At 41.8% G+C, this 14,413-nt stretch overlaps 1 protein-coding gene across 1 annotated transcript in view; it reads right to left on the bottom strand.

Moving 5' to 3' along the window:
• Nucleotides 1-14,413, bottom strand: part of pcnt (pericentrin) — a 49,912-nt gene that overhangs the window by 4,288 nt on the left and 31,211 nt on the right. The window contains exons 36-55 of the mRNA XM_084743316.1: nucleotides 14,114-14,356; nucleotides 13,392-13,624; nucleotides 12,550-12,657; nucleotides 12,274-12,294; nucleotides 11,651-11,887; nucleotides 11,385-11,558; nucleotides 11,149-11,301; nucleotides 10,388-10,567; nucleotides 9,266-10,291; nucleotides 7,202-7,372; nucleotides 6,889-7,078; nucleotides 5,447-5,781; nucleotides 5,239-5,341; nucleotides 3,904-4,076; nucleotides 3,540-3,815; nucleotides 3,186-3,337; nucleotides 2,617-2,746; nucleotides 1,241-2,032; nucleotides 472-660; nucleotides 99-317 (exon numbers count right to left, since the gene is read on the bottom strand). Of these exons, the coding sequence (XP_084599442.1) occupies nucleotides 99-317; nucleotides 472-660; nucleotides 1,241-2,032; nucleotides 2,617-2,746; nucleotides 3,186-3,337; nucleotides 3,540-3,815; nucleotides 3,904-4,076; nucleotides 5,239-5,341; nucleotides 5,447-5,781; nucleotides 6,889-7,078; nucleotides 7,202-7,372; nucleotides 9,266-10,291; nucleotides 10,388-10,567; nucleotides 11,149-11,301; nucleotides 11,385-11,558; nucleotides 11,651-11,887; nucleotides 12,274-12,294; nucleotides 12,550-12,657; nucleotides 13,392-13,624; nucleotides 14,114-14,356 (5,105 nt within the window). The remainder of the gene's footprint in view (nucleotides 1-98; nucleotides 318-471; nucleotides 661-1,240; nucleotides 2,033-2,616; nucleotides 2,747-3,185; nucleotides 3,338-3,539; nucleotides 3,816-3,903; nucleotides 4,077-5,238; nucleotides 5,342-5,446; nucleotides 5,782-6,888; nucleotides 7,079-7,201; nucleotides 7,373-9,265; nucleotides 10,292-10,387; nucleotides 10,568-11,148; nucleotides 11,302-11,384; nucleotides 11,559-11,650; nucleotides 11,888-12,273; nucleotides 12,295-12,549; nucleotides 12,658-13,391; nucleotides 13,625-14,113; nucleotides 14,357-14,413) is intronic.

The raw sequence follows: 14,413 nt of genomic DNA, 5'->3' as shown, positions 1-14,413 counted from the left end.
TTGGGACTGAGTGCAGTGCAAGTGTTACACAACTAGAATTAAAGGGTCATTGTTTCTGTCCTGCCAAGTGCATCTAAGTGCACTTGTTCCCTACTGACCTTGCTGTTGCTGGTCACGTCATTGATGGGTCTGTTTTCGGTTTCTGTGGTGACCTTGGCGAGCTCGTTCTCGGTGCGCCGCAGCTGGCGCTCCAGGCAGGTGAGTCTATGTTTGAGGGTGGCTCTCTCCTGACTCAGTGATGTCACGCGCTCCGTCAGCTCCGAGTTCTCCTTCAACAACCTTTCCAGCAGATTGGGTGATGAAGGCATGGACGGCATCTACGGTGAAAAAAGTACATTTGTTTCACAACAGTCCAATAAGTTGCTTATTACTGTATTACCTGCATTATCTGTATCCAACAGTATTGAAATACAGGGTTTCACTGCACTATTACTATTTCCTAGATCATCAGTTTAAGAACTGCTTGTGTACCTGCTGGTTTTGTTGTGTGCTGCCTGCCTGAAGATGCTGTGAAGGTGCAGCCTTGTGTTGCTTCCCTGTCGTTCGTCCAGAGAGCCTCTCAGCAGCCATCTCTCTCTCCTCTCGTTCCAACTCGGCCAGAGTGCGCTGCAGCTCCTGCATGCGCTGCTGATCCTGTTGCCTCAACAACTCCAACTCGCACTGAAGTCAGAAATGAGGAGGCATGTTTGAGTGTATCCAAAATTATCTTAAAGGGATAGTTCAGGTTTTTACAAGTTACTTATTCATAGTCAGTGTTTTACTTATAGTAGATGGCGGTTGGCTGAAAGGTAAAATTTACTGATTTTGCAAAAGGAGTCTGACTGAGTGTGAGAGAGTATTTGGCTTATATAAATAAATAAATAAAAAGCAGTTTCCCATCAGAAAAGGCTGTCTGATGGCAAAGAAAATCAGTGAAATTATTCTAAATACAGCATACACTTAAAAAAAGGGGCCATTAAAAAAAAAACTACATTATTTTAAGTGGATAAAATAAGTTTTTCTGCTGACTTTGCCCACAGCAGTTAATTGCATATCTTCTATGCTGGTACTCCACTCTGCTTCTTCAAACTGGCGGCATGCCCACCATCATCTGTAGGTGCACTGACTATCATCATATAACCCCACTTTAAATACTTCAAACTATCCCTTTAAATATCTGTAAAATAAAAGCATTACATTTGTGAAAGTAGAGAGTAAAATAAAAAAAAAAAAATTATGAAGCAGGTTGATGATATTTTACCAGTTTGTTATTGATTCTCTCCTGACGTCTCTCCCTCTCCATCTGCTCCTGCCTCCCCTTTCTCTTCTCCCGCTCCCACTGCTCCTCCTTCTCCCTCTCTTTGTCCTTCAGCAGTCGCAGTCTCTCCTTCAGCTCCGACAGCTCCACCCCCTGGCGTCTGGACCGCTCTTGCTCCGCCTCTAAAGCACGGCTGGCTTCCTGTTTCTGCTCTTTCAAGGTCTCCATGGCTACACGATGTCGGGTGGCAGCCTCCTGTTCCCTCTGCAGCTCCTCCCTCCTCATTCTGTCCTCCTCTTCCCATTTCCTCTTGCTCTGCAGTAGCTCAGCCCTCAGTTTGTCCATCGCAGCTGCCAGCTCCTCCCCCTGCCTTCGCTCCTGCTCGAGCTGGGCTCGCATGTCGGAGATGAACTTCCTGTCTCTGGCAGCATCTGCCTCGTGTCTGCGGCTAAGTTCCTCCACCTGCCTCAAGCTTCGGTCCCTCTCTTCATCCAGCTTCCTGTGAGTGTCTGCAAGCTTGGAGTGAACTTCTCCTGAGCGAGACTCTGCTTCAGTGAGGAGATGCTCAAGACGAGTCTTTTCTTGCATGTTGAGCTCTTGTTGGTGAGCAGAGCGTTGGCGTTCATCCTCCAACTCCTTCTGGTTGTCGTCCAGGCGTTTTTCCAGCAGTATGCTGCGGGACTGTTCAATTTGAAGCTCCCGTCTAAGGTTGCTGCAGGCCACCCTCTCCTGCTCCACCTGACCCTTCAGAGCCATGACCTCTGACCTCTGCTGCTCAGATGATACCTGCACAGCCTGGAGAGGTAGAGGAGGGTCAACTTTCAGAGTTTAAAAGGGAAAGCTCGAGTACACTCTGGTCACACACTCTGGATTCTTCACATTCTTTGATCTTTAAGGAACAGTTCACCCTAAAATCAAAAATACATATTTCTCCTCTGGCCTGTGGAGCCATTTATACATCTACATTGGAACTAAATGGAACTCTGCTTGTGGCACCTTTTCAGAAATCATGACCTGCTAACTAAAGTTAATCCACATACAGGTTGTATGCAGGCTTTAAATGTGAAAGAAACATAAGGAGAAGTTGAGTTTTGTTGACAGTAACTTAACAGCGACAGGAACAAAGCAAAGAAGAAATGACTGAGTTGCTGAGTTTGAGGGTTTTTTTTTTTTTTTCAGAAGTTATATTTTCAAACTCCAAAGTGGTGAGCATGACAGAACAGAACAGAACTCTGATGGAATTACCAAGTTTACTATGTGAGCTGGTGTACATATTTCAACCCATTTGCTGCCCCCTAGCTGGTAATTTGATCATCCAAATATCTGCTTTTATATGAGAATTTTATGTTCAGTATGCATGTTTCTTGTCCTAAACTTACCCCTCTCCTTTCCTCCTCCTCTCTGTCCTTACGAAGACTCAGAGCTCTCTCCTGCTCCAGTTGTTGCTGAAGCTCCTGGACTCTGATCTGCTCCCTCCTAAAAGCTTCCTCACCGTCTTCTACAGCCAGCCTGAGGAAAAGAAAAATTATAACATTACTTTTCAACACTCATAGGTTGTATTACATGAAATCATGTTTATGTGAGTGTGACAGAAACATGGTGAAGAGAGACACCAACGTCGCCAAGAAATAAAGCCACACAAAGAACTGAAGAACCAAGATTAAAATGTTGTAACAATACATAATAGAGAATTCATTGGAGCAGTGAGTACCTTGACAGGCACTAATTGGCTGAGATGAAGTTAAAAAAAATACAAACCAGTAAAATAAATTCAAAAGGTTATCTGAAATATATTTTAAAGATGACATAAGCCACTTGTTTTGCACACAAAATATAACACCAATGGGTTGCATCATAATAGTAACAAATTCCTGATTTTGCCTAATATGATCGACAATATTCAGTGTTATTTGTTTTCTATACTTGCAGAGATGGTGTGCTTGAATACCTGAGTGACTGTATTTTGTTCTTTTGCTCTTGTTGAGTGTCATGAGCATATTTCAGTTGTTTCTGGCTCTCATCCAGCTCTGCTCTCAGCTGAGATTCAACCTGTTGACTGAGTTGTTCTCTGTGCCAGTCATCATCACCTCTGTGGTCAGTCTGAGGAACAAAGAAGACAGTGATCAGCACAGAAAATCAACAGAACCAAAAGACAAATCCAAATATTAATAGGATAACTCGCAAGTAAATGAAGACCAGAGTAAAAGAACTTGCTATTACGTGTACACAGACAATATCAAAGCATCATGCCACTGAGCTGACTATTTCATTTCACTAATCGACTGAAGTCTTGGAAACTCACTTGTGTGTGTCTCTGGGCCATTCGACAGAGCAGCTCTCGGAGAGCGATCACAGTCTCCTGCAGTGCCCTCTTCTCCTGCTGCCAGCTCATGGGTGGGTTGGAGGATGATTTCTCCTGGTGGTCCTGTAGGCCAGAGCGGTCTTCATAATGATGCTGCGTCTGACTCAATGAGAAGGCTTTCAAGTCTGAGACATGAGGTTGGGATGAGGAAGTGGCACGACGTTGGGACAAAGTGAGAATTCGGCAGCTTTCTTGATAAACTTTCTTCAGCAGACCCTGTCAAAAGATGGAGGAAGAAACTGAGTCAAATTCTGGTTTACTTTCAAATAAAACAGAATCACTGCCAAGTATAAATGAGGCCTACCTGAAGCTCAGGTGACAGCAGGTCATCACTGTAGCTCATGCTGCCTGCAGCGCTGTCTGTGTTAACTGTGGGGTTAATTCCTCGGCAGCGGAGATACTCAATGAACTGAGCGTCCAGCCTTTCAGTCTGTTCCAGCTCCACTCTCAGCCTTGCACCCAATTCTGAACTCACATCTGAAGCACAAGAGGAGGAATTAGAATGGTTAAATATATAATCCTGGTGATTTTCTATATTTTTCTTATTGTCAACGAGGAATTGGTATTGTAAGGATTTTATTTACAGATGCTGATACTACTTATACTATTTTAGATACTCTTAAAACATGAATGTTTTGCCCAGTTTATGTGATGTTGCATACATCCTGAAAGCGATATAATTTGTCCAGGAGCTTGTCAGTATTTTGGTGCTGACCAGACAGGATTGGAACCAGTACTGGTTTAGTACCAGTTCTTGATACCCATTCCTATTAGTTACAAACTTCAAAACCACTTGATTTAACTAGTTTATAACTAGTGCCATAAAGCTCAATTTTGTCTAAAAAGACCAATAACATGTTGTTAGTCAACATGGACACTAGTTTATTCTGAGTCCATCTCACATACACCATCCTGCTAGTCTAACTACTAATATCAAACCTGCAGATGAAAATAGCCTATCAAAATACACTATTTATCCTTGTTTGAGTATGCTACATACTCCACTGCCCATCTGGTTTAGGAAATTCATCACACTTTCTATGAAGGTCAGGTCTATAATGCCTTATAAGTACATGCATAAGACATTATAAGGCAATTAGGCTTTAAAAACTGTAAATATAACTACGCATGACAACTTATAAGGTCTCAGAAGAGTTTGAGTCATGGGTTACACAGCATATAACCAGCTTGACTTAACCTATTATAAAGCCATACAAACATATAACCTAATATCATGCTTTATATTGTTGCTTCTGTTTTTTTTTTAAATGGTTTCCCCTTTTGCTGCTATATTAATGAAATTTCCCCACTGTGGGATTATTAAAGGGATTGTCTTATCTTATGTGTTATAAATATGACCTTCATATAAACTGTTACAGAAATGATTTAGCTTCTTAAATAAATTAAAATAAGTCCATATTTAGAATATTTTTTTTAAAGATTTGTGTCAGTAGGAATCAATGGGCTTCAGTCTGACTGCCACAGACAGGTTAGGGAAATGTGAAAGCATGGAGTTTTCCTTTGATGATGGATCAGTCCAATTGCCTTGATTTAGAACTTCAAGTTATACCACGCCCTGGCTGGATTAAAATTTTAAGAGACATCATACAACTATGAGGTTCAGTGCGGAAATACTCACTGCTGCCATATCCATCACTGGCCCATTCTGGTGCAGACAAGGAGGACGTGGAGCCAATTGGAGATGGAGGTGTGGTTAGGTCAAGTCCCTCCAGCTCACGCACCTAAGAAAAAATGTTTAAACAAATACTTAACCACATGCAAACCAAAGAAAAGACCAACAAAAATGCCCAGAAAGGCAACATGTATTGAAGTATTGGACCACATACTCTGTCAGTGTCCAGTGAGTCAAGCATGGAGAAGTTGTCGGACACCGACACAGAGCCTGGGGAGTGGGTACTCTGTGTGGCTGGCTCTGGTGTGATGGTCCTGGAATGGGGAGGCTCCATCACAACCCTGGGAGACGTCTCGATGTGGGGGCGATCCAGGCCTGTGCTGTTCAAAGCGCTGATCTCAGACAGACGAGAGCCAAGGACAGAGGTGTGGAAGCGCTCCGGGATTCTGTCTTCGGAGCATTCGAGTCTCCTTAAAACCTCCGGAGAGCTCAGAGAGGCTTCATCACGAGAAGCACTCACAACGTCCTCAAAACCTCTGTGAGAAATATCTGAGAGATGAAGAAAATAAAAAATGTCATTATTATGAGAACACACTTCTGTTGTAATGCCATCATCATTAAGGGTTCCCTGTGGAGCTTTAGAACCCTAGTAGTGCTAAGAAGTTTTTTTCCTGAGTGGGTGTCTGTAGCATGTCATCATGATAAACAAAGCAAAGTCCAACCAATGGTGCCACACCATTTCACTGATCAACAGGTAGTGGGAACACTACAAGCACTGCAAATCATACACTGTGGTGCATTTATATTTAAATGTAACAGCGCCTACATGTATCATCCATGTCAAATAAATAAGTAAACAAACAGTATCACCTTCACCATCGTGTGATAACAGAGCAAAATTAGCTATACAGAATAAGGCTTCAACTTGCAATAATGTTCATTATCAATTAATCTATATTTTTTTTGGATTGACTTACTAATTAGCTAAAAAAACATCCTCTAATATTGAAAAATATCCATTACATATTTGCAGAGACTAATATGATGTGTGCAAGCTGCTTGTTTTCAATTTACAAAAATAAAGCAGAGAGAAAAAGCAACATGCACTCACATTTGAGAGGCTGTAAACAGCATATGTTCAGAAGTTTTGTTTAGTGAGTGTCTTAGATGGATAAGAGAGGATCAAAACAGTCATTTAATTTTTGATTTGATTAAAAAATGAGTTTTTAAGTTGGTGATGAAACAGTCTCAGTCTCTGTGTAAGGAAACAAGACCATCAGTGAGCAGATTTAGTTATTCTTAACGCGCATCACCGGGTTGGATTCCCCTTGAAATCAGATAAAACCAATTACAGCATGCAGACCAGATGAGCCTGTGTTAACATTTTCCCAGGGGAAGTTACAGTGCGTAGTCTGACAATATGAACATTCCTTGTAGCCGCTTTAAAAAGACTACTTGAAAGCAACAGAGTCAAGTTTAAAAAAAAAAATATTGAAGGAGCACTTGAATGTATCTATGGAATAATAAGCTTAAGCAATGTTTACTAATGATTTTTATCCTAAAATCCACTAGACCACAATCACTACATCCTGGGTAGAAAAAAAATCTGACAACATAACAGCAGAGTGTATGTTTGAAGCATCAACAAGTACTCACCCTTCTGTGAGTGTCCTTGCAGGTGAGGAAGTTTGTCCTGCTGGCGACAGTGCTGTCTGAGTTGTTCTAGTTCTCTTTGCTGATAGGCCAGTTCCTCTTCCTGCACAGCCAGGTCTTCTTGCAGAGCTCTAAGCTCCGCCTTCAGCCGCTGGTTATCGGTCTCCAGGTCGACGAGGGCACGGTCTTTGGTCTGACAGACAGAAATAAGTGAATAAGTCATTTCAAATCACAGTGGATCCATACAGAAAGAATAATTCCTTTTGCTACACAAATTCTATTAGATATTCTGTGCTCTGTAGTCATATATTCCCACCTGTCCTTCCTCATGTAGTTTCTCCACTCTTTCTGTACTGGTACTGAGACCCTGTTTCACTGCCGTCAGCTCCGTCCTCAGAGCCTGATGCTCTGCCCTCAGTGTGGCAAGCTCAGCCTCCCTCTGCCTCAAGACAGCATCTGCTTTAGCCAGGGTCACCTCAGCATGGGTCTGCAAAGAAAACAAAACATAAACAACTCCTATGAGCAGCTAGAATCAATATATGCCTTTTTCAGACTTGTACTCATGAAACCCTGCATCCATACAAAGCACAGCATTAGAACTTCATTTTGTTCAGAGTTTTCTGTTTTTCCTGGTAAAATATAAACTGTTTACATAAGAGCAACAACAGATAACTTGCTTTGGAATGTAAACAGCAACTTCAAGAGTACCAAAAGTACAAGTGGAGTTTTACATGTGATTCAGTCTTTTATCTCTACTGCTAGATACCTCTTATGCACACTACAACAACGGCTACATTTGCTAAAAACAACATGGAACTCATCAAAAACAGATCAGACTGCAGAGACGCAGCTGCACAACCTATGCATTACAGCCTCTAAAAAACACAACTACAACTCCTCCTTACCACATCCTGCCAAGCTGAGACGTTAAGAAATGAAAAATTAAGTCCATCACAGTTTTAAAAACAGCAGCTAACAAAGATTTTTCTCCAGCTTCCTCATTTTAAGGTCACTTCCTCTGTGTTAGTAAGATTCTGCCGTCTCAGGACTGACGCTGTGATGACGTGTTACACCACAGTTAACTACAACCAGATGTGGTCTTGCCTGCAGCTGCTAGCACAGATGTGTGCTGGCAAGAGGGCAGCAGTTAGGTATTTTCTCTCTGAACTTGGGGCCTGTTGAAGCAGGTTTATCTAAGTCTGAATTATTTTGTTGATGAAAAAACCCTGACCACCCTTTCGAACTGGAGCAGAGACTGAAGAAAGACTTGTTCCTCCTCCGCTGATCAGACTATAACCCAGTCAGTGCTTTTTTGACCATATAAATTCTAATGTATAGTTAGAAACATAATACAGTTTAACAGTTTAAGATCACTATGAAAAAAGGTCTGCTTTGCAATTTTTTTGGTAAACTAATTATGTTATACATTTAAACATGATCAAAAACTTTTTCCCTCTGTAATTAAATTCATTTGGTCCAGACCAGAGGAAATAAATAGATGAATTGTTGCATTTTAGTTCAGGTCCGGTTCCTGTTTATTGTAATAAAGAGGTTACTATTCAACATACTGTGATACTATAAGCAAAGTTTACAATCAATTATGTAATCAGAAAACTACTATCTCATAGCTAAGGGCTTTAAATACAAAATGAATGAACTGCTGCTACAACTCTTTGCTTGCGTCATAATATCACAATACAATATTTTTGTAAATTGACACAGTATCACATGACAGAATATGACAATAATCAAGTGTATCGATATTTTCTTAAACCCCTACTGTGGTATTGTAACACTTTAATGGCCTTAATTAACTCAGTACACAGAGCAGGATACAGCTTTTGACCTGTTAATAAGAAGAATTAGCCTTTACATGATATAATACATAATCGTTTTCTGAACAAATTTCATGATCAGCTGATGGATTTATTTGTAGTTAAGCTTCTAAAATCCTGCTAAAATTTACACATGCCATCATAAAATCCTGTGATTGGTTTGTTTGCTTTTACACCATGAACAAACCACACCAGAGTGGACTTGGAACCAGACTGGGTTCTACCTTTTTAAGCAGTCTCAGTCCATTTGTTTGGTCCACACCAGGGTTTGATTGACAACTTTCGCACAAGCCTAAAAGAAACTGACTCACCTGGACCTGAGTCTGTTTTAACCAAACCACACAAGTCAGGTGTAAAAGCACCCTGAGATAATTCATTTGTACCTTTGATTTTCTAGATATTTATATCCTTATTAAAAAGGTATCTTTCAATCAGGAAATGAAAAGGAAGTTGAAATTCTGTTTGAGAGTTTTTTTAAAAACCTGTTAACACTTGCATCTTGCAGTGCATTTAACAACACAGTTTACTTTGTAGACGACACTCACCAGCACTTCCTTTTGAGCCTCTTCTTGACTGGTTTCCCTCTCACTGAGCTGAACCGTCAAGCCATGGATACGAGTTCTCATTGAACTCACTTCCTGCCTGAGCCTTTCAATCTCCTCCTGAAGTTGCCCCTCTCTCCTCCTCAGCGCCTCACGTTCAGCAGAAAGCTCTCCCTTCACGACCTCGAGGTTTTTGATCTTTGTCCTTTCCTCAGCAACCAGCTCCTCCATGTCCACCACCTCAGCTCGTACTTCCTGGACTTGTCTCTCCAGAGTCAGGTTGGTTTCTTGGAGACCTTCCATTTCAATTTTCATCTCCTGCTCCATTGTTTTCAGAGTCTGAATCTCACCCACGTCCTCCTTTTCTTTCTTTTGGAGCTCCGTAACAAGAGAGCCAAGTTGGGTGTTCTTCTCATGCAGGGCGCTCATCTCCTCAGCTTGAGTTTTATAAGTGTCCCTCTCCTCTTCAGATTGTTTCCTCTTCTCTGTCTCCTTTTCTATTTGAGCTTTGGCCTCCACCAGTTCAGCGTCTTTGTCTGTGAGGAGACCTTTGAGTTCATCCACCCTCTCCCGCTCAGCTGTCAGCCTCTTTCCGAACTCCTCCCCATGTCCTCTGTACTCTTCCTCCTGAGTGAGCAGTAATCGCTCCAGTCCTTCTTTCTCAGCCACCGCCGTCTCCAGCTGACTCTGAAGCGCCTTTAGACGAGATCGAAGGGAACGAGACGAGGCAGAATGAGTCAGACTAAGCTCCTGCTTCAGGCTGTTCGGCCCTCCCCTCTTCTCTTGTTCCTGAATGGTGTAGTGGTGAGGTTCAGGGCTGGGAGCCGGCGAGGGATTGATGCTGTCGCCATCCTGAGAGTCACTGACTTCATGCAGGTTGGGGCCTAATGTGGCGAGCTCTGCCTGCAGCGTGCTAATGACCTCATGAAGACGCTCCTCTTCTTCCTGTTTGTCCTCACGCACTCTCATGATCTCAGACTGAAGGTGTTCCACCTGTGAACGCAGCTCTTCGAGCTCAGCTTCCAAAACCTGTTCGTCAGAAAGATCGAAATAATTAATTAAGACCATTAAATTATCAACTATGCGCACTTCCAAAGTGCCTGCATGTATTCTGCACTTATTGACCTTGTTGTCCCGGGTGTTCTCCAGCTCTTGTTCCAGTCTTTGGATCTCATTGGTGAGGTGGTCAATCTCCTGATTTTTCTCCTGGAGTAACGCTGAGGGGAGGGTCTCTTCCTCTGGATCCTCCACCTCGCTTTGCTCCTCTTTCTCCTCCTTGAGTATGGTGAGAGCAGACACCTTCTCCTGCAAGCAGAGTTGTACAGAACAGTGCAGGTATAATTTATACATTTCCTTTTTGCCTATCTTTGTTTTTTTATTGACTTTTAATGAGAGAATGAATGTAACAAACAAATCAAGACAATGTGAACATGAAGACCTTTTAAAGCTGAGGGGAAAAGAAAAAAATATTCACAAATAAATAAAACTATATAAACCCACTCACCCACCTAAGAATTACACTGTATGGTTAGTTTATAATTAATACAAAAATGTCTAGCTTGAGGGGTGAAATGCACAGTATCCATCCAGTTTTGTTTGAAAGACAGGATGCTATTGCTTTCAGTCCAAAATGGAGCCAAAGAGTGACCATGAAAGTCAAAACTATATACAAGTTTGAGTATTCATGCCCACATGGTCTCCAATAGTCAGTAAGATTTGAAGAGGATGTCTTTAAGCAGGGGCACAGAAATAACAAACTGCATTCTTTCAGCATAATTTTTTCCAAGATGGCAGAGATTTGGTGTTTCAGTGACAACCAAATTTCATTTCTAAAGCTGATAAATTAAATAGAGAACACTTTGATATGAAGATGAAGTAGCACTTACCTTTAGGGCAGTAATCTGTTCTTGGAGCTCATTAACGTGAGTGGCATTCTGATTGGTCAGTAACTCCAGCTGTAGTGTGAGGTGTTTTAGTTCAACTTCTTTGATGCTTAAGTCCCTCTGCACATTTTCCAGTTGGCCATGCAGGACCTCAACCTAACAAAACACAGATTTGTTATTAAACAAAGCCCAAATCATCTGAACTACCAAACACCAGCTTTGCATCAGATCCTACAGACCTCTTGTTCTTTGCTCTGTAGGCTCTGTTGAGCCGTGTCCAGAGCATCCCTCAGCTCCTGAGTGGGATCACGGGTATTATCATGGTAACAGTGTCTCGTCTCATCCAGTTTGGACTGCAGGGCGGAGATCTGGAGCCTGTTGGACAGCTGCTGCTGCTCCAGTGCCTGCTTATCCTGAAAAAAGGAAGCACATTTATGAGAAACGTTGATATTAAGAGTGAATTTAAGTTTATATGCAGGGAATTGTTACGTCTGCATTTTCTTACTTGTATGAGCTCCTGCTCTCTCAACTTTGCTCTGTGGAGCTCTTGTTCCAGTTGACTGACAGATCTGTTACTCTCAGCATTGTTAAGCAGTGCTTGTTCCAGCTCTCTAATTCGCCCAGCTAGCTTGTCAATCTCTTCGTTGCGTTCTGCAAGGTCGCGTTGGGCTTGCTGATTGGCTGTGAGCAGGGAGGTGTGATCCTCTGTCTTGTCTTTGATGATAGCTTGCAGACTCTCCACCTGCAGGGACAGGAAGGGGACACCATTTGGTTACAACAAGCTTCTAGAGTTTTAAGTAGCAGAAATCGATTTGTGAAAAGGAAAACTACATGATTTGTAGACAGAATAAGCCATTCTGGGTCTGCAGCCATTGGTACGAAACATTGAAATTAAGCCATTCCAGAGAGCAGTGACATGAAGATGAAAGACAAATGAAGTGCGAAATAGAAGCAAATGAATATCAGCAAATGGACAATAAAATGGGAAAAATGTAGAACTTATGAGAAGCACATACAGGCACTAAGAATTAATCTATGGATGATTGCACAGAAATAATGATGTACAATACACACCATGCAGAAGAGTCAGAAGAGCTAAGAGAAATGTGCTACAGTTAGATTTCATACCTGCAGAACCAAGTCCTCAAACTACAGCAATCCGTTCAGCACAGGGATAAACACATGGCAAAGGTCAGGCTCATTGGTTAACAAACAATGCATTCATCACTTCCACCTCTGTCAGTACAGCTACACACACTCAAAAAACACACCAAAATGCACACATACTGCAATGCAATACACTTAAACTATCTTTAACTAAAATAAGAGCATTTTTATATTTTCTCCTGTTGAGAAATAGTAGATGTTACTGTCTATATTTGCTATAAAATGACAGTGTCTCACCCTGTGCCCTTTGTTATCCACACTGGCTGTCTGTCTGAGCTGGGCCTCCAGTCTTCGGATCTCCTGCTGGAACTCGTCTCTCTCATGTTCACGCTCCACAGCCTGCTCCTATAATGCATAGGATCAAATTACATGAAAATTTGTGTCTGCTGCATTAAGCAGCAACATGAGAAATTATCTGTGATGCTCTAAAATAACACTAGAAAGAAAGTGAAGTGAGAATGCAAAAATCTTAAATGAAATTGCAAGTATTTGGACAACTGCAAATGAATGGGACAAATGAAAGAGCAGATTTATGAAGTACTCATTTTTAGTTTCAGATTATTTTAACCATCTCATGTCCAGAGTAGAATTGTACAATTTCCTGCACAGTACTTAAAGTACTGTTTTAGCTAAGCACAAATGATTTTTTTCCAAATCAGTCAAAGAATGAGGTCACAGCACAAATTTATCATTAGTCACAAAGGATCATAGGATCATGTATACTAGTGTTATGTGAAAAACCATAAATGTCTGGTACAAAACAACTTCAGTTTCAATAATATAATGATTGAATGTTGATCCAGAGTAAATTATAGTTAGAATGTCAAATGAAGGTCAACTTTTTGCAATTTGTTTTAGATTTTGAGAAAAGAAAATCAACTTTGCCTACCAATTAAGACATGCTAAATATGTGAAGTCAGGTATTTTGATTTTGCCATGGATTGCCATGACTTTACGGTTTCCATGGCAAATTTTGTTTTCACATCTAAAAGAAAAATAATTTTAGGCCAATTCATTAAAAATACCAAATATGGTTGTTAATAGTCATTAATGGTTTAATATCTACAATAAAACCTTACCTCGATAAACTGGCGGTCATGTTTCAGCTGTTTCTCGAGTGCTTGGACGCGTTGGTTGAGGTCTTCTGTGTGGGTCTTGTGGTGCTGCTCTGTCTCCAGACCCTTTGTTTCCTGCTCGTCCAGTTCTCTCTCCAGGGCCCTGAGGCGCAGGGACAGAGTGTTGTGGTCCTTCTCTGCCTGCCGCTGCAAGTCCAACTTGTCTTGGGCCAAACGTTCCGTCTCTGCCAGGAGAGCTTGAAACATAAATGTGGAAGGTTAGGGCAGTTTTTTCAAGGTAAATAAATACACACAGATGAATTGTAAAAGCAGGCAAGACATATTAGTTAAATATATACCGCTATTACACATACTGTGCCTTTCCTCCTGAAATGGCACAGAATGCATCTTTTTAATACCTCTTCAGAGGTAAAAATGACACAGCACTCCAACAGCCTTTGCTACAAGCTACTGGCAATGGCAGTGTTACAAACAGCAACCTCACACAGCACTGCAAATGTACTGCATATTCACCCCCCCCCCTCCTCACACACACTCATACTCCACTCTGACCTACAAACCTGTACCAGGATCTAAATTGAGCCAATGGCCTACGGAGAAAAGACACATCTGAGCAGAGACGTTATATAAGTATGTGGTCAAGCTTCACTAAACAGGTCATATAACATTTAATGCAGGCAGACAGAGATGTATGATTTCATGATTTTGTGCTTTCCCCCGCTCACCTTTCTCTCTCTCGCCCAGATCAGCAGAGAGATGCTCCTTCTGGCGCAGGAGAAGCGTGTGCTCCTCGCTGAGCTCCTGGTGCTTCAGTCTGAGGTTGTCCAGCTCTGCGGTGAGGCCCTGCATCTGGTGCAGTTTCATCTTCAAGTCTTCCAGCTCCTCCACCAGTCTCTCCTCCTGTACCTCCTTCTGCTGCAGAGACTCCTCCAGGACAGCCTTCTCAGCCACGTAGCCATCAAGAAGCCCTGAACACATCATGCAAAGTCAAAAAGTTTATTTGAAAGGAGCAAAACACCTAACAT

This window comes from Lutjanus erythropterus, chromosome 18, assembly GCF_056507025.1.
Source record: "Lutjanus erythropterus isolate fLutEry1 chromosome 18, fLutEry1.hap2, whole genome shotgun sequence".
Taxonomy (NCBI): domain Eukaryota; kingdom Metazoa; phylum Chordata; class Actinopteri; order Lutjaniformes; family Lutjanidae; genus Lutjanus; species Lutjanus erythropterus.
The sequence above is the reverse complement of the archived record's forward strand: the minus strand, read 5'-3'. Positions and strand labels throughout refer to the sequence as shown.